The sequence below is a fragment of the Lytechinus variegatus genome, chromosome 7 (genome assembly GCF_018143015.1).
Source record: "Lytechinus variegatus isolate NC3 chromosome 7, Lvar_3.0, whole genome shotgun sequence".
Lineage (NCBI taxonomy): Eukaryota > Metazoa > Echinodermata > Echinoidea > Temnopleuroida > Toxopneustidae > Lytechinus > Lytechinus variegatus.
Window position 1 is genome coordinate 45,304,862 of NC_054746.1, and position 22,558 is coordinate 45,327,419.

General features: G+C 36.8%; 1 protein-coding gene across 2 annotated transcripts in view; it reads left to right on the plus strand.

Moving 5' to 3' along the window:
• The window catches only part of LOC121419443 (midasin-like), a 142,468-nt gene that overhangs the window by 3,174 nt on the left and 116,736 nt on the right, over nucleotides 1-22,558 (plus strand). Inside the window, exons 2-3 of one of the 2 annotated variants that reach the window (XM_041613920.1) lie at nucleotides 8,607-8,697; nucleotides 20,045-20,182. In XM_041613920.1, the coding sequence (XP_041469854.1) occupies nucleotides 8,607-8,697; nucleotides 20,045-20,182 (229 nt within the window). Of the gene's footprint in view, nucleotides 1-8,606; nucleotides 8,699-20,042; nucleotides 20,183-22,558 lie in introns of both variants that reach the window. The other variant, XM_041613921.1, reaches the window with a different exon arrangement.

The following is a 22,558-nucleotide window of genomic DNA, read 5'->3' on the forward strand; positions in this document are numbered from 1 at the left end:
AACAGTAACTAATTTTAATACTACTAATTGTATAATTTATTCGCTGATAAAAACAATGAGCAATGAAATAATTCTGGCACAATAGAAAATCGAGTGAAAAAAATGGCAGTCAGTTATAAATATATGTCTAACTATAAGATATCAAAGGGCTAGGATCATTACAAATAAAAGCAATGTAACATCAATGTTAAAGAGGAATAGGGGAATTGTATGTTGTATATTAACCAAGGTTAAATAAGAAAGTTATGACATTTCAAAGTTTCGCTTATTTTTAACAAAATAGTTATATGAACGAGCCAGTTACATCCAAATGAGAGAGTCGATGATGTCACTCACTATTTCTTTCGTTTCTTATTGTTTGAATTATACAATATTTCAATTTTTACGAATTTGACGATTAGGACTTCAAACTAATGGCGAATAGGCACCATAATTACACAATAGGTTTCATTCTGGGGGAATATAATTCAAGTAATTAAGTTACACATTACTGATCATTTTGATGATTGTGTTTACTTCACACTGTCTTTTTCTTTTTTTGGATGTACTGATTTTGCAAAATCTGCCCCGGCGCTTGATGACATCCATGGAACACCAATTTTAAAAATTGATTCGACTCAGTCTTAAAACATACAAATAACAATGTATGAGAAACTGTAGGCCTGTACTGTATGACAAAGGGTGTAATGCTTCCATTGTGTAGACAAAATCAGCGTTTTCAAACGTCGTTTCAAAACGCTGATCGTAAACGTGGTTCTGGAAGTGCTCTTTATGCTTGACTTTTCAGAGGCGAAATCACGAACTCCAGCTGGCTTTGCATCGTAATTTTTGTTGAGCAGGAAAGCGAGGTCAAATTGGGCGCGCTCTTTTTCTATTTTATTGTACGTCGACTGTTATCTAAACATCGACAAATATCCTATATTTTAGTCATTGCATGGAGCTTGACATAGCCATATAATTTCCACCATGGTGAAGATAGTAGAAAAAATAACAATATTAAAGTATAACAAAATAATAAAACATCTATTTGTTTATGCTACTGGGGCATCTGGCGATGTCTCTTCATTTTAACTCATGTTCGAGTTTTTTTTTGTAAATCCCTCAACATTCATCGTGATGACAAATTGGAAGAGTAATACTCGTGATAGTACTTAAATCAATTATCACACATGCAAATGTAACAAAGGAGATGAGAGATAATTCCATGGAGGTAACATGCGAGTGATGCGACCATGGAGCAATGTTAATGCATAAAATGCCAGTACTAGCAGACTGTACCAGACTGGAAGAAGAATGCGACTGTATTTGCCCGCAGATTTTCATCTCACCGGAAGCATGTACCAAATGACGTCATTTAAACACGTTTACGATCGTGGTTCTATTTATACTTCCCCAGAGAGCCTGATTCTTTTCAAACAACGTTTAAAACTGCACTTCTTTGAGAGTATGATCGGTGTTTTGAAACATTGTTTAAATGAAAGTAAGCATGGACGCAACAGTGTTTTGGACTTATCACGTATGGAATTGCTGATTCTGGCCTGAAAAATGGAAGCATAAACACGGCCAAAGTGTGTTGGAATGGGTACCTTGTTCATATGAGTGCAGATAAAGAGAGAGGAAGAGAGAGGGAGATTAAACTTTTGACACCACGCATAGTGATACCAGGCCCACCATGAAACTGTACATCTGTGAAAGCCCACTAAAACAGGAATACACTTGAATTATGAAGGGAGACACATCATAGCCCTCTGCATGCACATCATTTGATATTATCTTTTCCTCCCATATCAGAAGTGTGTTCATGACAGCTAGTCAGAGTTGATGATGCAAGCTTAGCTCAGTTGAGTCATTTGAATGTGTTTTGATTTTCTTTAAATTCTATGTGACTCATCCACTTAGTATATTCTGTAATGGTCAGGGGGAAAGATGCTGTGCACTGCATCTTTTTGTCATCTTCATTCAAGCTAATTTGCTATATTGACATTGATATAAGATTGATTTGAGGATTGAATGTTTATCTCACTAATAATTTGTTCTATCTTTTAATGGTAAAAAGTGTTTACTGTACATTACTTCTTTCACTCGTGCATGTTCATGGATACCATGTGTGAATTGTATTGAACATACAGATGGTCATTATGAACATGTTTCTACTTTGGGAAAGGGAATTTGGACAGCTATTTTCTTGTTGTATTCTGGTACGGTAGTTGAAACAATTCAAGGGATTTTTTTGCATTTGGAAAGAACTGATATTTCATTGATGTGCTTAAACAAGCATTTTTAATTTATATTGAATTGTAAATTATATCAAACACTTTTTTTTGTCTTGCCTGCATATATCAGAGCAAGACTATAGGCGCTGCTTTTCTGTTGGCGACAGTGTCGTCAACATCAGACCTTAACCTACATGTAAGATTAATAGCTTGGTCACATTAGCTCTACGGCGGCCGTACGGCGAGTCGAAAACAGCCGTTTTAACATTTTTTTAACCAGCTACAAATAGGTGGTTTGAATAAAAATGAATAAAACGGCTGTTATCGACTCGCCGTACGCCCGCCGTAGATCAAATGTGACCAAGGTATAAGTTTTTGAAATGACATCATAACTTAGAAAGTACATGGACCTAGTGTATGAAACTTGGACATAGGGTAATCAAGTATCATTGAACATGCTGCCTTGGTTTCGGGTCACATGACCAAGGTCAAAGGTCATTTAGGGTCAATGAACTTAGACCATGTTGGGGGAATCAATATCGAAATCTTAACTTAAGGTTAAGTTTCTTAAATGTCATCATAACTTAAAAAGTATAGACCTAGTTCATGAAACTTACACAGAAGGGTAATGAAGTATTACTGAACATCCTCTCCAAGTTTCAGGTCACTTGACCAAGGTCAAAGTCATTTAAGGTCAATGAACTTTGGGCATGTTAGAATTTGTTGAATTTCCATTATAACTTTGAAAGGTTATGTTTATAGTTTATAATGAAATTGCTGATGTTGTTTACGGTACACCATGTGGATAGTTATAGAAACAGTGGATAGAAGAAGAGAAGTAGATAGGCGAGAAAGTGGAGATTTGAGAATAGAGTATTCTTTTCTTAAAAATAGTCCTGAAAAGGACTGTGAACCAGAAGGAATATTGAGTGAGAACAGCTTGAGTAATAGAAGAGCATGATCGGTTCATCACGGACGGACATATGATAGATTTTGAAAGTTTTGAAGGCTTGTAACAAATTAGGAATAAGATGAACAAGGTTCCTTTGTGTTTTATAGTGAAGGGTAGGACAAAGTATGTTGAATGATGAAAAAAGTTTGTTGCCATGGTTACCTACAAACATAGGTATCCACTAAATGTGCCATATCACGGACGGACATGATAGAAATGTGGTTTTTAGAATTTTTGTACATTTTTATTGTTTCTATCTAAACAGCTGTACATTTACCAATAATTGTTAATGCAACTAACACTGGGGTATGTTAGCTTCTATGTTCAGCATATTGAATTCTTAACCAATATCAAACTTCTGAGAGAATTGCAAATATTTTCCATCACGGACGGACATCTCGGACGGACATCACGGACGGACACAATCAAAATACAATGGAAGTACTCTGTAAGAAGTTCTTAATACTTTTTTGGGTAAACAAATGCTATTGTATTGATGATTTGTACATATTTTAATAATATTAAACAGTATTAGTTGCACAATCAAGTTGCTGCAACTTGATTTAAGATGTAGCAACTTGATTTCTATGCTAGACGCACAGTATAATCTAGACATACGATTGCTCTAAACACAGTTCTTGTCAAAATCGAATGTAAAGAATATTGTCTTTTTAAATTGTAGAATACTAGTAGGTTCAAAATCAACAGCTAGTTGATTAATGATCATGTTGATACAAGTATTTTTATGATCATGATGATTTTTAGGCATTAATTTTCCAAGAGCAAAGATGTTTTTTTTAAGGTCCAAAAACTAAATCTAAAAGATCAACAGGTCGCTGATCGGCTGATCCTTATGCTTGTTTGTTGGAACAACACTTGTCAGGGGCTCTCTTTAAATCCATCTTTTGCACATATCAAAGCGGAGACACCCCATAACATCAACAGCCCTCATGTATTTAGGCCCTGACCGAATCCAAAATTGAAATTGATATTCCAATCCAAAGCTTATTAAAACTTCTAAACACTGCAGTGCAAGCTTTATGCATTTTCACAGTTTACCAGATAAGCAATTTGCTTAAAATTAGCTCCAAAATGGACTTTGAAAAAAGGTATTCATGTAATTTTCACAAACCTCAAGACTGTGATGTCATGTTCTGTTAGAAGCATTGTGAATCCATAGGTTTGTACATATGGAAAAAAAATGATTTTTCTGCTTATCAGATTATGCATTGCATTCTACTTCTTCTCCATCACTTTCTGCAAGCTTGAATTGATGAAATCTACAGCTTTGGACTTGTTCTTGCCATACTTTGTTTCCCGCTTTTTTGGCATACACATGTACATGTAGCTTTTCAACTCTATCTGCATTCCAATGATGTTTAACAATTTTTCCTGACAACAATATAACCCCAATAATGGCCAAACAAAGATATCACAAAAAATTGTGAAGAGTTGTAGGTTTATTCCATTTGAGTTCTGAATAATTCTCAGAGCCATTTTTCACTGCAATAGAAGCTAAAATTAAATTCATAATCTGCTCAGCAAAGTTTCTCATTTGCATATATGAATCTTTCCACAAGTATTTCACTCGTCCGTCCGTGATCATTTTTGATTGATTTATTACATGTATATGCATAAAATGTATGGATTTTAGCTATGTTAAAATGAAATGATGTACAGTGTCCAGTGAAAATACTTCTACACACTTTTATTTCTGTTTCTATTCTGATAAAGAATAAAAAGCTGAATCCATAGACATCTAATAAAAATGATCACAGACGGACATTAATTTCATCACGGACGGAAATGTTAACATCTACAAGGAAAGTTTACTTTCCATATTTTTTTCCTACTAATTTATGTTTGATGATAGATTAATGTTCAGAGTGCAAGACCATTAAAAAAAATTAGAGTAACTTTGAAAACAATGAAACTAGAGTGAAATGAATTTGAGTGAATTAACTTTGTCCGTCCGTGATGAAATTGATGTCCGTCCGTGATCATTTTTGATTGAGTTTATGATATGGATAAAATGTATGGATTTCAGCTATGTTCAAATAAAATGATGTACAGTGTTTAGAGAGATACCTCTAAACCTTTTTATTTTTTATTTCTATTCTGATAAAGAATAAAAAAACTTTTCATCTTTTTTTCCATCACGGACGGAAATTTCAAAATGGAAATGTTAACACCTACCAAAAAAAATTACTTCCCAATATTTTTTTTCTACTATATTATGTCTGATAATAGAGTAATGTTCAGAGTGCAAGAACATCCAAACCAAATTAGAGTAACTTTAAAAACAATAAAACTAGAGTGAATTTAATTTGAGTAGAAATGTCCGTCCGTGATGAGAGGTAGCAGCACCCCCATGAATAAAATGGACTATTCCGGTACTTTCGGAATCATCAATCTTCATGAAACTTAGGTTTTTGAAACCTGAGATATCAAAGATTATTTTAAAAGCAAATTTGATGAAAGTACCTTAAAAAAAATTTTTCACCTCAATGCGAACCCGTAACCGATCATGCTCAGAACGTCTTCTAACGGACAATTGATGAGGAGATGCTGGCTTGAGTCGGCGAGTAGAGATGATGAGTAGTAGAGAGACTCGACGTTTCGGACAGGTTGACTGTCCGTCTTCAGGGGAGCGTTTCATGAAGGAACTTTGTCCGACAAGTTCTGTTTTATCTGACAATTACAATAGTAAAAGTACCTCTCAGCCAATCAGAATCAAGGAAAGATGTCAGATCTGACAACTTGTCGGACAAAAATGTTGATGAAACGCTCCCCAGGAGTGAGTGTTCGCTCGGCGTGCGGTGGTACTTGTGGCATGCGTGCGGACGTGGGGGAAAGCTCTAGGCCGGTGGTCACGGCGGGCTGACGTCGTAGGTGGCGCTCTGTGCGGTTAGTCGGCGGTTTTGGCGGGAAACGAGTGTGCGTGGTATGCGGATGCGGTGAGTAGACTGCGGTGTGAGTTACGGCGGTGTGTGTCGGCGGTGTGGTAGGTACATCAGTGGTGGCGTTCTGTGCGTGTTGGTCTCCGGACTCGTTGGGTAAGCTTCGGCGGGAGTGAGTGGGTGGCCTGGTGTATGGATGAGGTGTTGGGTCTTCGGCGGAGCTTGTAGCGAAGTGTCGGTGGCGTAAGCTACACTCCATCCTTCACTCTCACAAGGACAAGCACCCATCCAACAAGCAACCAGGCGTCTACAAGATCCCCTGCGACTGCGACAAAGTCTACATTGGAGAAACCGGCCGAGACTTCGACACCAGACTCAAGGAACACAAGACCCACCACCGACGCAGCGACTGGGACCGATCTGCCATGGTCAAGCATGCACAAGAGAATCACCGCATAGACTGGGACAAGAGTAGTACTAGACAAGAGCCACCTAATCACCAACATCCGGCACTGGAATACCAGAAGGGTCAGGGAAGCCATTGAGATACATCAACACAACACTGTGCCTCAAGACCCTGGCCTCCACATCAACAGCATCTGGCACCCAATCGTACGTCACCACTAAACTTCTAACCAATCCACAAGCAACCCGCCGTCCACCGTCACCCCACCAAGCCCTCCCACCCAACACAGCAGTCTGATTGCATCACCAACTAAACCAGTGACTTCGCCGACGCACACACCGCCGCCACTTGGTGTAATTGCATTTGGTCTAATATATCTTATCTAATTGTCAGTAAGTCTGCACAACTTGATCTAATGCATCTCATCTCCACTTGGTCTATTATTCATTTGGTCCATATTTATTTGATGTAATGTACATATACAGATGGTCTAATTTCCAATTTGCTATCCCTTTGTCTATTTTTCATTTAGTCTATTAAAATAGTGCTCAAGTAAGTCTTTACAAATTTGTCTAAATATCACATTTGTCTAATCATTATAGTCTAATTTCCAATTGGGCTAATGGCCTGTTGTGCTACATGTACTGTACATGTACATTTTCATGTAGTTTATTTGCTTTGTGGGCTGCCAAGCATGCTGGAAGGCACACTTAACATTCGCTTTATAGGATAGATGTACACATGGATGTCTCTCATTAACCATTTAAAAAAAAAGGTGAAGGGCCATTCTTGGTCATGTTTGAAATTATGACCAGGGTTGGGCTCAATTGTATTAGGTAATTGATCAATTGCGTAAAACACATTTTTTTTGTAATTGTAATTTAAGTTATGAGAGGAAAAGTAATTGTGATTTATTTGAAAAAATGTAATTGACCTCAATTACTGTCATTTACGTTTAATTACATTAAATTACTTTACAATAAACTTAATGTATGATTTGATTTCATTACTGTTTTAATGTCAACTTCTTCAGCAGTCAGCATCAAAGAGAGTAACAGGCAGAATCCGTGCTCTTTAAACCTTTAAACATTCATCTTGTCAGTTTCTCTGTAGCTTTTTAGAATTATTTTGAAATAGGTGGTACTAATGTACAGAATAAAAAATTTGTTTCATTTATGACTTTTCTAGAAAGTATTTGTAATTGAGGAAAGTAATTGGTAAATTTTTGTAATTTAAAAATGTAATTCAATTGAAATGTAATTGTAATTTAACATTTCTTCAATTTCATAGATGTAATTGTAATTGAAGGATGTACAGAGCCCAACCCTTGTTATGACAAATTTTGACTTAAGCTTTGAAATAAAAAAAATTAGAGATGTGTAACTAATTATGATGATTTTGAAAGTTTGATCCTTTTGAAATTCACAGGAATTTCAAAATGAAATCAAACTTTGAAAATTATGCTTCTACATGTATGTGAAGCAGGATGACAATGGCTCCGTAACATAAAGGTTTGCAATCAATTGCTAAATACCAATGACCAATCAAGATCATCATTGCATGTGCACTCTGTTTAAAATACTGACCGGCAGCCAATCAGTGTGGTTCTTTCATATTTACATATGTACAATTCATTGCATACCTTTGTGTTACAGAGCCCAGACTTTGGGCAGTTGAAATACAGGACACTTCATGATGTCAGATCAGTGGTGGAATAAGCCAAACATTTTTAGAAGGCAACATTTATAAGAAGCTATGAGTGAGCAACAATTCTTGGCCTTGAATACAAAGATCAAATTTTCAAAACAATTTACATGTACACTTAATACTTAGACAATCTTATCATGTTTCATTTTTCCCTCTCATACATATGAATTTTTAAAAAATGTTTTAATATTCTCCTATTAATGTGTTCAAAATGGTTAAATATGGGGACAAAATGGGTTTAGACCATGTGAAAAAGGACAAATTTAAAATTAGACCAAACTTGTGGTAATAAACCAACCAATAATTCACTGTCATATCATATCATACACTAGTTGACTAGTACTAATATTGAATTGCGACTATCATAATTATGATATCTGGTGTTTTTTATTTGTCTTCCCTCTTTCTCTTTCCATTTTCTGATACAGAGCCAGACGGGGTGATATTCCTAGGGTGGATGAGGAAAACTTAGCTGGTTTACTTCACAATAGAATGGAAGCAACCTTGTTGTCGGATCAGGTATGAACGCTATTAAGATACACATTCTTGATTAATAATACATCCTGTATTGGAAACTAAATTTCTCTTGTATTGGGTTTGTGACATTTACCTGTCTTGTAATTTTTTAAGGGCACACCTACCAGAAGGTTAATTTTGATGGAAACAGAGAAATCAAACAAGTGTGATGCTGAAAAATTCACAAAAATTTGATCAAAAATAAGAGAGTTATGACCCTTTTAATGTTATGCTTAATTTCACAAAAAAAATTATTTTCAAATCAAATGAGGGAGGAGGAGGAGGAGGAGGAGGAGGGGGAGGGGGGGGGAGGGGGAGGGGGAGGGGGAGGGGGAGGGGAAGGAGAAGATTGAGGAGGAAGAGGAGGAGTAGGAGAATAGAGAGAGCGAGAGAGAGGGAGGGAGGGGGAGTGGCATTGCATTGCCTTTTTAGCTCATCCAGCCCGAAGGTAGTATAGACGAGACCTAGTGATCACTTTTCCTGTTAAGTCTTTTTGCTGTTACATAAATGTTTTGTTCAACTTGCTCTTGTGCATATATTATTTCTGTACCAATTATGTTCATGATCTTTGAATAAAAACGCATGTGTGCTCATAAGGATGGTGGGGTCAGACGTCATCTAGGGGTCAAAAGGTCAAATGATGTAAGGTCATGTCCATCCTTTTTTTAAGTTTTTGTTCAACCTTCACTCATTCCTTTATTTCTTCATCAATTTCGATCACATTTAGCTCGAAGGATCCTTGGGTAATACCATGTCTGTTCATGATGATGAGGGGGGTCAAAAGGTCAAGTTATTCAACTATCCGTCAATTATGTTAACACTTGGTACATATGGTCCTTGGGTAATACCACATGTGGGTCCATGAAGTTAATGGGGTCAAATGTCATTTTGGGGTCAAAAGGTCAAATGATAGGTCATGTCCATACTTTTTTGAAGTTTTTATTCAACTTACTCTCATTTCTTTATTTCATAGAGTTTGGTCACACTTGGCTCAAAGAATCCTTTAGTATTACCACATGTGTGATGTTGACAATGATGGGCTGAAAGGTTATCTAAGGTTCAAAGGTCAGGTTTTTGTTCAACTCACTCTTATTTCTATTTTTTAATTTTTGGCATCAGTCATATTTTAGTGATAAAGTACTACTGATCTTGCACAAGTTTCAGGTCACACAATCAAGGTCAGAGGTCATTAAGGGTCAATGAACTTTGACTATATGGTATCAACAGTGAAATCTTATTATTAAATCAAAGTTTTGAAATGATATTGAATCACTTTGAAAGTATTAGTAAATTGCATGAAACTTGGGCATATGGGTAATCAAGTATCACTGATTGCAGTGTATATAGCACAAGTTGTTCAGTCACATGATCTGTTTCAAAGACAGCACTGCTGGTATTGTAATATCTAATTGTGTGCATATTATAGACTGCCAGAGCCATTCCTCTTGTTTATTTTAAACCCTGGGTTATTAGTATTCAGACTACTTAAAGGATAGCCTCAATCAAATGAATTAAAAGGAATTCTGAGGTAAAGTTTTGTTTGTTTTTGCACTTAACTTTGTTCAGATTGTGACTATTGAACAGAGCTAATTTTCTTAATGATAAGACATTTGGCTTGTGGATTTGTCTTAATCTAGAATTTTATTTGTAGGTGGCACATGTACATGTGAGAATTATCAATCACTTTAATAGAACAAGTTCCTATGATAATGTTAGTACGATTCTCTTTGTGACAATATGAAATTACATTTTTAAATAACTTTTCAATGCAGAGATAAGAATGTATTATGATTTCTCATAATTGTTGAAAAATAGTTTTGGTGGTAGGTTAATAATCAATAACATTCAGTAAGTTATTAGCTTTATTTAACTATTTTTACACTAAGTACCCCATATGAATTATTATGGTATATTAGGGGAAAAGTAGAATTTTGTTTATAATGCCTTTGTACATAATATGACACACTCATATTGCATTGTAATCAACATTCTTTTAATTTGGCATGGAATTATGTTTAATTCTGACTCGGTTGAAATTGAATTATTTGGCTCTAACTGTATTGTATGCTATAATCCCTAACCTAAACATTTTGTTACATTTGCTTGCCTGTTCTCATGACTACCTACAAACAGGAGGTGAGTCTTTTCTACATGTATGTTATGCTATTTTTCTTTCTTGTCAGCTTTTCAGGATAAAAATGATTTGAAGGTGCTCTATAACTGCTTTTTGTTTACTAATGAGTGTGTTTGGTGATGTGCTTATTAGTTGTGACCCTCTTTGATTAATATTTATGGGGAATATTGGGATCATACTAATTTTCTTAGAACTGTGTGTTATATGTGCTTTCATGTACAGAAAGTAATTGACATGCTTGTGAGATGTTTTGTGTGGTTTGGGTGTGATAATTAACAATTTCACTGTAAAAGGCCTGTTACGACATGATGCAACATAATTCTAAGACAGCTGTTACATCTGAGAGATTTCCTACCTCGGGCCGGCCTGGGCCTACCTCGGGTTGGAAAGAAATCAGATGAAAACATCCCAAACCTACCTCGGGCCACCTTTTAGCGAACCTACCCGAGACCACATCCAGAGGTAGTCTTGGGTAGGTTTCGGGCCGTCCTTGGTCCACCGATTCGTAGATGTAATCACACACAAGCTTTCGAACCTATCTCGTTCCGTTCGCCAGCTGTCAAATTACGTCATAGTGCGCGCTATCCCCTCCCCAGCCCCGTCGTTCTTTGAATGTCTTGCGGCATGCGACATGTGAATTGTGATTGATAAAGTCACTACTCTTTGCCAGAAATGCCCCGATCGGTACTTGCTCCATAGTACCCTGTTGCTTGTGCAGTCGTAGCTCATCGCCATCCATACTCTCTGCTGACGCCTTTCCTCAAACCTCACTCTGATTGCCCTTTCCCGAAGAAATTGCTTACGACTTTCCGAATCAGGGAATACACATTAATATTCTTTATAATGTATTCAAGGGTCTGTACTATTCGGGGTTTTAAATATCTAGAAATAACAACTAACTATACGCTATCTGATCGTAACCAAATGGCGAGCTAGCAGCCGACGAATGTAACGAAATGTAACGAAACAACTTCAATTACCGGTAGCGCGTGCAAATTATTCAGAGCCTAGATCGAGAGCGCCCTTTGGTGTCAGCAATCGGATACCGCTCGAAACCGTACCGATAGGGGAGGGAATGAACGCTGTGATGTAAACAGACCACATTTCGGACTCGGTCCGTACGCGAAGCTAATCCACCAATAATCCAGTCAAGGATGCAAGTGGACTCAGTCGGGTCTCGGGTAGGAAACTTTCAGATGTAACAAGGGTCTAAATCTCAGACCCACAAACTTTCACAGAGACTATTTTTATCGCTAGGTTTCATAAACAATGTGGCTCAACTTACATGTAGGGGAAGGCGGGGTAAGTTGTGACAGTTTTTGCTTTTTGCATGTTAGAATTGATATGATTAATAATCTTGTCGAAATAAGTACCTTGTCTTGAAATTTAATTCTTCTGAAATATTTTCCACCTATATACAACTTTCTATCCCCACACTGAAAGTCATCGTGACCTTTGAAAAAAACGATGTCAAATGGCTCAACTTGCCCCATATATGGGGTAAGTTTGAGCCACCTTCTGGGGTAAGTTGAGCCACAAAAACTATGTACAAAATGTATGGGGGGAGAACCAGCATGTCAATTTTTTGTTTAAAGTCTTTTCACTTGCTAATTCTCTATAAATACTAACATCTTGTAAAAGGAAAAGAGCAGTCATGTAAATTTGCTCATTTCAGCCTGCATTTCAATCGATTTTTATGGTTTTTTTTTTTTTTTAAGATACATTACCATAGGAATTACCATGGCTCAACTTGCCCCATGCTGTTTGGCTCAACTTACCCCAGTCCGAACTTAGTGCGATAATTTTGTATCCACACATTTATTATGCATCCATCATATAAAAGACTATGACAAGAATGAAGATCCATACCTGGACTAATAATGTTATGTATTTATTAATATCTAAAGACGTGTGTGTTTATAAAGCACTTATCTATTTCACACTCTTTTTTACTTTTTTGGCTGAAATTCATATTTTTCCCTCTAAAAAATTACTTTTTGTTTCAAAGTTGGAAATAATGTGGTGGGGTTAGGGGTTATGCTATGGGTCATCAATACATGACACCACCACAATGTCTGACTCATTCATTATTGGCCTGGGGCTGGTGGCTCTACTTGCCACTATGCTCAACTTACCCAGCCTTCCCCTACATGTAATTTCTTAAAATGTAACATTACATGGTATTGAGATCTTTGTTTTTTTTCTTTTTAACTTTTTCTAGAAAATTTCCTTATTTGGAGTTGAGACATACATGTATAATGCATGTTTACTCTCATATCTGTATCTTGTACATGTTAAAGAACAATGCTTTTTGCAACTTTTTGATAGAGAACTCTGCTTTTCTTTGGTTTGATGATGTGTTATGATTTTTTTAAGGGATCCAAGTTAATGTTGTCCGTCGTCACAAACATTATCACACGTAGTTCCGCAACCATAAATCACTTTTCAACCAAACTTGGGTGGTAGATATATTAACGGTACTTGCATGTAATGCTGCAGTTGGAGGTCACATGGTAAGGACGGGGGTCATTTTCAGGTCAATGTTAAAGTTTACATGCTAGACTCTCTTATGACACATAACCCCGCAGCTGTAAGTCAATTTCAACCAAACTTGGAATGTAGATATACTTAGGGGACCTGCACATTTTGCTGCAGTCAGAGGTCACATGGTAAGGTCAAAGGTCATTTTCAGGTCAACATTAAAGTTAACGTGCCAGACTCACTTTTAACACAGCTCGCAACCGTTTGTCACTTTTCAACCAATCTTGGATGGTAGATGTAGTTTAAATAGGGACCTGCATCTTGTATTGCAGTCAGAGGTCACATGCTAAGGTCAAAGGTAATTTTCAGGTCAATGTTAAAGTTTGCATGCGTGACTCTCTTATGACACATAACACCACAACCGTAAGTCACTTTTCAGCCAAACTCAGATGGTAGATGTAGTTAAGGAATGTGCATGTTATGCTTCAGTCGGAGGTCACATGGCAAGCCTTGAAATAAGCACCTGTGAGCCGGGGGCAATTTTTTTTTTAAATTGCCCCCGGCTCACGGGCTTTTTACAGGAACCGGGGGCAATTTTCTGAAACTAGGGGCAATTTAAAAATACATATATATAACGGTGAACCACACCGCAAATTTGTTTATAGTAAGCGCAGCTCCTGCAATTTTTTCATTAGTAAATGAATAGCATATGCTAAGTATTAGGCTTATTCAAACATTTAAGAAATCAGATTTAAATGTTTAAGTGTTTTGACACCCTCACTCCACATCCCCTTTACAACCACACACACATGGGCTTATTTATTTTTTGTCTTTAATGAACCATGATCAATGAACCCCCCCAAAAAAAAACAAAAAAAATATATAAATAAATGAATAAAATAAAAATAAAAAAAAGAGAGAGGGATGGAGAAAGAGAGAATTCAGATCAAATAATAAATTTAGAAAAAAAAAAAAAAATTAGGTTTTTTTTATGGTTTGAATCATGGGAGTGGGTGTTTGTGTGTGATTGTGGCTGTGAGGTGCACTTGGATTGCATATAAATTATGTTAAAGAAATTAAGAAACAAAATCAATAAATAACTCAGTCTATTCAAATTCCAGCACATAGCCACAGGCTATGTACATGTATTGTAGGTTCACGTACCTTAAGTTTTTCACAAGTTATTTGAAAACGCAGATCTCCACAGAAAATGCCTTTCATTCTGGGAGAGTCTGAATTCGGTGAAAATGTATTCATTAATAACTTAAATATTCATCACAATGAAGAAATCATAAAGTTTTTTGACAGTTTTCAAAATTGAACATGAAATCTAAACTCTATCTCAAACGGAAAATCACCATCACTTAGGCCATTACTGATAGAATTCTCACCCAGAGCTCTGGCAGACATGAGCTCAAAACTGGCTTGCTAACACCACACTCAGTGCACGCGGCGTCCTCTTATTTTTTTTTAGATGCAGAGATGCCAAGTTCAAAAAAATGTAATGCGTGAGATTTTCATGACTCGACGTCTCTGTGCGCGCGCGGCCAGTACTTACACTCGTACGTTGCGAAAAGGTGCGCGCGCATGAGATATGGGCTTCAAAACCATGCGATGCACGCACGCTATTCATCGTATCACGTATTAGCTGTGCGCGCGCTAGCGCTGACTGCACTTTTGATTCGTCTCGTGTGCCGGGCTAGACGCGAAGGCGGTCAGCCAGTCGTATAATCTGGCGAATAATGCTACTTTTTCTCTTATTATCTGTTGGGTACCGATATGCATGAGAAAAATGGGTGCCATGCGTGAGATCGTGAGACGGACCCTGAATGCGTGAGTCTCACGCACAATGCGTGAGACTTGGTAGCTCTGTAGATGGAGCCTTGTTAGATTTATTGTCTGATATTTACCCCTCTCCAGGAAAGAAATTAAAAAGCTACAATTCACAACTATAAGCTAAGTTATTTGGATTATTAAGGCTCCGTTTTGACAAGCAAGGTCGGCGACTGAGGATAAAAGACTTGCACATCGTATGTGCTGTGAACAGGGATTTATCTCCTGTGCAATTCGAATTACTATATCACAGAATTGTGATATCCTGACTAGAAATGTGTGCATTAGAAATTGCACATGGTGAAGTATGGAAAAACCGCTACCGGAAGAACGCGCGCACATGTATTACAGGAAAAAAAAAGACGGACGTAGCTCACTTTTTATGGTACAGAAAAAAAGACGCACTTGGCAATTTTAAACTGTGTTTATCGTAAATTAAAAGTTATGTGATTTTGGCTTTACAGATATTTAAATTACATGTATGATATGGCTTAACTGCAAACTCACGGCGGGCGCAATTACCTGGAAAATATTTGCGCCCGGTTGTCAAAATTTTGATGATTTTGGGGCTTCATGGGCGCAATTGATGGCGTTATGAGCGCGAATTTGCGCTCAGCGCCCACTTATTTCAAGGCTTGTCACATGGTAAGGTCAAAGGTCATTTTCAGGTCAACTTTTCATGCAAGACTATATTATGACACACAACTTCGCAACCGCAAGTACTTTTTCAACCAAACTTGGGTTTGCTGATGTACTTTAGGTGACCTCCATATCATGGCGCAGTCAGAGGTCACATGGTAAGGTCAAAGGTCATTTTGGTTTCATTGTTATGACATAACTCCGCAACTGTATGTCACTTTTCACCCAAACTTGGGTTGTAGCTGTACTTAAGAGACCTGCATGTTATTGTGTTCAGAGGTCACATGATAAGGTCAAGACTCATTTTGAGGTCAACATTAAAGTTTGCGTGCAAGACTCTAATGACAAATGTTTTTCCATCCCAGTTGCGTGCCCTTGCAAATCACAATATTTCCGGTTACTTTCACAAGTGGGCGAGACACAACATCGCTTATGCCTTGTTTATTTATGGGTGCATCTTGGTTTAGTGACTGACTCTTGCCTTTCAAACAGAGGGTCATAGGTTCGAATCCTAGCCATGTCATGTTTTCCTTCAGCAAGAAAATTATGCACACTGTGCTGCACTTGAATAGGTACCGGGCAGGATTAATTCCTTTAATGCACTGAGCACTGTTGAAAAAATGGTAGCTGGAGCTGAAGTCACTGTAATAGCAGTGCTTTGTATATTTCTCAGGAAAAAAAATGCTGTATAAATTCAGCTATTCTTATTATTTTTACTTTGTTTTCAAAGGGCAACAAGAATTACATGCAGATCAGATTTAGAAGTATGAATATTTATTTAAAATTAGCTTTGAATTGAAAATACCATGTCTCATCAAATTTCTTCAATCGCTCGTGCTTGCAAGTAATTGCTTCAAGCACGGGCAATTGCTAGCCAAGTTCATGACCTACATGTAGCCATTGCTTTATTTTGTACACTTTGCTTGTGCTTGAACCTTTTCCTTGCCTTCAGAAAACAATTTGCTAGCGGTTTGAATAATTGCAACATTGCGCTGGTAGAAACACGCCTCACAAAACAAAGGCAGGACTCGAATGCAATGGGATGGCAGTCCAATATCCTGCATCTCTCATGTACATCTAACATATGGTCCTTACAAGTGGTGTCAAACTATTCCTCTAACTTGTTTTTAATTAATGAAATCATATGTAATTGGCAATCGGTTTGTACTAGGAAGAAAAAACGTGCATGAAGGCTACTGTACACCTTTATAATAACAATTAAACATGTGAATGCCCTTATCAAGCAAAAGCTCAAGCCGCTTTAAGAAACCCCGGGCTAATGCTTAAAAGCCCCCAAAATGGTTTGCTTTATGCGTGCGCTGTTTAGCAAGAGGTTAATCATCAAGCAAATGCTAGCTGGCAGTTAGCATTGCTAGAGCTTACTAGCAAAAGAATTTGCTCGCTCATTTTTATGCATATGGAATCAAGCAAAAGCCAAGCAAAAGCCTAGCAAAAGTAGTTGCTTCATTTTATACATGTGGTAGTAATCAAATCTTAATTACTTCAGCACTTGTTTTCTGTTTTATTGTAATTGTACTGTTTGTTGTGATGTGTAGCTGTTATTGTTCTTGGTTAAGTTGTGTACATACACGTATATTCAAAAAATACATGTATATTTGCTTTCTCTTGTTGCAGAGGGTTGGGGGAAAAAGCTGGTTAGAAAAAAAAAGTTTTTGTTCTTAATCAATTGCAGTTTTATGTGTAAATAGATCTAAATGCCTAATATAGAAGACATCATTTTTGGGGTGATTTACTCAGCTGCTTATCGCAGAACTCTGCTGGTTACTTTGAGAATTCCATATAGGCCTACTTTCCCCTCTTTTGTAGGTTCTACATGTATACTAGCCTTCATTGAAGGTTGATTGAGCTGATGTAAAGACAATGACAATTTTTTTGCAGTCAGATAGCCATTATTATTATTATTATTTTATTCGGCATTTCAACAAAAAAAAGTTTACAATCAATTTACAGGAGAAAATACAATTACAGAGTGGAAAGGGATGTTTGCAGAACAAGTCCACACCTGTCTGGAAAAAGAAAAAGTTAAATAAATAACTGTAGCCCGCAGGCTATCCTTCCCGACCTGGACCTGTATGTAAACACCCCAAGAATAAAAACATGTATATAGATTATTATATTAATACAAACAATAATTCATATAGAAAAAGCATATTGAAATTGATATGTATAAGAACATGCTGTCATATGTAATATAAAAAAACATAATGTCATTATGCTCACATCTATATTTACTCCAACTTTCCTGCAATAGTATGAACAATATATAGAAAATGAAGCAAAATCTGGGAATTTTTTTTTAATTAAATGTAAATATGGATTATCTAGTCAACATCCATGTGATAAACATCACATGAAAAAGGTGGTACGAGGTTTATTGATATAGTCATTGCTTAACCAAATAAGAAAAAAATAAATATTGAATGTAAAAACATTTGCCATTTCAGCCCACGTAGCACTCATGTATGCAAAGCACCAGCCTTTCCTAATGTTCTGTGTTTTTTTGCTTGTCAAAGTTGTCAAGTAGCTCCACACAAATACATATCATAAGACAGAACTCAATGTGCTCTGGTGGGTGTTTCATAAAGCTGTTCTTATACTTTATTAAACAGTGAAATTATGAATGATTGGTGATCCTTTCTTGTGGTAAATGGTATACACCAAAATGTTCATTGGCGATGGTTTAGTGCCTAATATAACGGGGGGGGGGGGGGGGGGGGGGGAAGGGCACTTACATTGACAAGTGGATACCATGTGTGTCCCCCAAAACACATAAAAAGGATGTCTTTTTCAAGATAGGGCACGTAATGTACCTAATGTAATAGGGGTGTCAAAACACTAAAATAATGAAAAAAGGGTATCTATTTCCACTAGGAAAGCTATGTGTTTAGGGTCAAATTTGCGAGGGTATGAAAAATTAAGACTAGATGTATTATAAAGGATGTACATTTTGCCCCAAGAGTCAACACTCCGCGTTAAGAGTATGATTTGCGCGAGGTGGGGGCTGTATACTAAACCCAAAGGTAAAACCGATGACCGACGTCCGTGATATAACAGTTGAATTATCGCTGTACTTGTTTAGGGGTTCAATTCAGGGAATACTTACTAATAGTATCGTTTTGTTTCCAATACTTGTTAAGGTAGGGTTTCACATGCCAATACTTAAGGGGTGCATTTTCAGAATATGGAAAATACGTGTTTACTAGGGTGTTTTTTGAGACCCCATGGTCGCGCATGTTATCCACTAGTCAATGGAAGTGACCCCTCCGCGCTAAGAAACGTTCACCAATCGTTCTTAAAATCACTCTTAACTTATGAACAACTTTATAAAACGACCCCTAGGATGTTAGATGTAAATCCTCTCATGTTAGCTGTAAACAAAAACAATTAACAATGTGTTTTCATTTAAAGTCTTTGTGGTAGAAAAAGAACATTTGCTGATCATACATGTAGGGATTAACAAGCATAACAAGCATGGCAATCTGTCATGTTAATTGATATGCCCAAATGTTTTTTTTATCTGTGTTGGTGATTTTCACCATACTCTTACCTCTCTCTAATATGTTTCAATTTTCTTTCTTTATTTTACTGTGCCATGAGCATCTTCTCATGATGGATACTAGCAGTGCTTTACAAATGCCCATATTATTACTTACAGGGTTTCAGTCTAGATTCTATGATTGCATGGCATTGCATCCTATATCAGAACTGACTATATTTTCATCTGTATATTAAAGGGCTGTAGATATAGAGGGGGGAAGGGAGCTTCCCCCCCACTACTTATTCCAATAAATTTGTACCAAAATGTGAAAATGTCCATCTAGTTATTTTTTTTTTCGCATAGTCATCTCCCCCCCTTTAGCTTGACCCCCTCACTTTCAAAACTGTCCTGTGGCCCCTGATGTAGTTCATAATGTTTTTTTAATGGTGTTGGCCCTTCTAATTCCAAATCCTCAAGTTTGCCAAAATTTCTATGATGCCCATATACTGATGGTAAGTTGACATACATGTACTATGAAAGTTCATTAAGAATTAATTGTCTTGTAGTAAGTATTGTGAATAAAGAATTTTATTGCACTCTTTGTAACTATTAGGAGTATAAAATGGGGGGACTCACATTTGCCAGTTTTGCTATAACTTGGTGTACTTTAGTCAGTCCTATTGTGCACTTTGAAAATTTCCATTTGTAAATTAGCGTGTAAATGTTTAAAAGGATTATTATCTTCTCTCCCTTATCTCTCATAGTTGACCAAACAACTGACTGATCTTGTTGATAACTTTACCCTCCTTGATATACTGAGTAAGGAAGAACAAGAAGACGTTCTCAACCAAAAGATTGATGACATCAAGAAGAAAAATGAAGAGAGAGCTCGACGTCACCAGGTATTATAACAACAACTACAACTAGAACTGCACTCGTTTCAGAATGATGTGCATGCATTGACGCCTCTGATTTAATAGAGGGCAAGAAACATGAGGAGATCAAGAGAAAACTCTAGATGATATACATTCTCAAAATATTAGAGGGCGCTATTTTTAAAGGAATGATCACTGATGCGTAAAACACAGTTGGAGTATGTGAAATGATACAATTGGCAAACCCTGAAAACATGAGACCAAAATAAATTCAAACAAGGAAGTTATGGCAATTTAACCATTTCAAGACTTTGCAATAGAAGGCGCTATTTCTGAAGGTTATGGTCCCTAATTATGGACAGTATGTCTACCAAATCAGAATGAATTTGGATGATAAACGGAGGCAGGAGAGGACTAACAAAAATTACATGTTAATCAAATTGGATTTTGGCAGATTTTGCTTTTCATAGGAAATTACATTCTCGAGTCAAACAAATTTCGTCCATTTTTAGACCATGTGGCCGCTGAAGAAAGAGAGAGAGAGAGAAAGACGCAGAGAGAGTAATAGAAATAAGCATACAAATTTGCTGACAATTCATCAACGTAACCCAGTGTTAAGTACATATCAGAACGATGTGCATGCATAAACTGAGTTATCGCCTTAGTGGACAAATGGCGTGCCATAGTACGTTCAGTTCGTTTTTGCGCGAAACCGATGCAATAGACACTGTGTACAATTCTGTTGTTGATAATGTGTACATAGTGAGCAGTATACCATGTGTTCAGATTGACTTATCTTGAAATTTTCTGTTGTAACCTATGTCGTATTTGGTATCACTGGAAAGAGTATTCCAATGCAGTGACATTGATACCACTTTTATTTGTGTGCAGGCAATAGACCGGAAGTAAATGCCATATAAAGAAAGACATTAAAAATGAAGATTTTGCACAATAATTTGAAGCTGACGTCAGATTTTTGTCAGTTTCTGTTACAAAAGGTTGACGAACGGTTGAAGTATATATCAATACTCATATCAGCCAAGTTAGAAAGAATAAGCTTCAATAATAAGGAAATAAGAGCAAGTTGAAGTTGTGCTGGCATTAAAGTGCATTTTGGGGTATTTTGCTGATTTTCGGGAGCATTTTTCAGATATTTCGTCAGTTGTAAGGTATATATTTTTTTAAATGGCTTGAAAGATCATATCTTGAAGACCCTAAATTAAAAAAAGGGTACGGGTTTGGCCACGCATGACGCAATGAGGAGCATTCAAAGGTAAGCGTTTTTGAAACTTTAGAGGGCGCTATTTCGATGACGGAAGGTCAATGATGCGTGAAAACTCAGTAGCTTGTATGTTATGATACCGTAATCAATTCTTGAAATAATGAGTTCAAAATGAATCAAAACAAGAAAGTTATGGCCATTTTACGAATTTTTGACTTTACATTTCAATAAATATGACGTTTTTGAAGGAAGGCTATTTCGGATTTGAATTTAGGACATGAAGATAGCATTTTGAAGGTCAAGTTATACATCGCAGATGATAGAGAAAGTCTTGGACTATCTATAGCAATTTGTTAGAAGTCTGTAGCATGCAGGATAATTGAGATATGAAAGAATGAAGAATGGTATGCAAATGGACTTGAAATGGACAAAATGGCGCCTGGATGGTCATGCATGAGTGATTTTGGAAAATGGAAGACGAGAGGCACAACTAGGGATGCTGGACAACATGTCTACCAAATTTGGATGAATTTGGATGAGGGACGGAGTCAGGGTAGAGCTAACAAAATCATGTATTAAACAAATGGGATTTTGGTGGAAGAAGAAGAAGAAGAAGACTAGAACTGCAATCGTTTCAGAACGATGTGCATGCATTGACGCCTCTGATTTAACAGAGGGCAAGAAACAGGAGGAGATCAAGAGAAAACTCTAGATGATATACATTCTCAAAATATTAGAGGGCGCTATTTCTTAAAGGAATGATCACTGATGCGTAAAACACAGTTGGAGTATGTGAAATGATACAATTGGCAAACCCTGAAAACATGAGACCAAAATAAATTCAAACAAGGAAGTTATGGCAATTTAACTATTTCAAGACTTTGCAATAGAAGGCGCTATTTCTAAAGGTTATGGTCCCTAATTATGGACAGTATGTCTACCAAATCAGAATGAATTTGGATGAGAAACGGAGGCAGGAGAGGACTAACAAAAATTACCTGTTAATCAAATTGGATTTTGGCAGATTTTGCTTTTCATAGGAAATTACATTCTCGAGTCAAACAAATTTCGTCCATTTTTAGACCATGTGGCCGCTGAAGAAAGAGAGAGAGAGAGAGAGAGAAAGACGCAGAGAGAGTAATAGAAATAAGCATACAAATTCGCTGACAATTCATCAACGT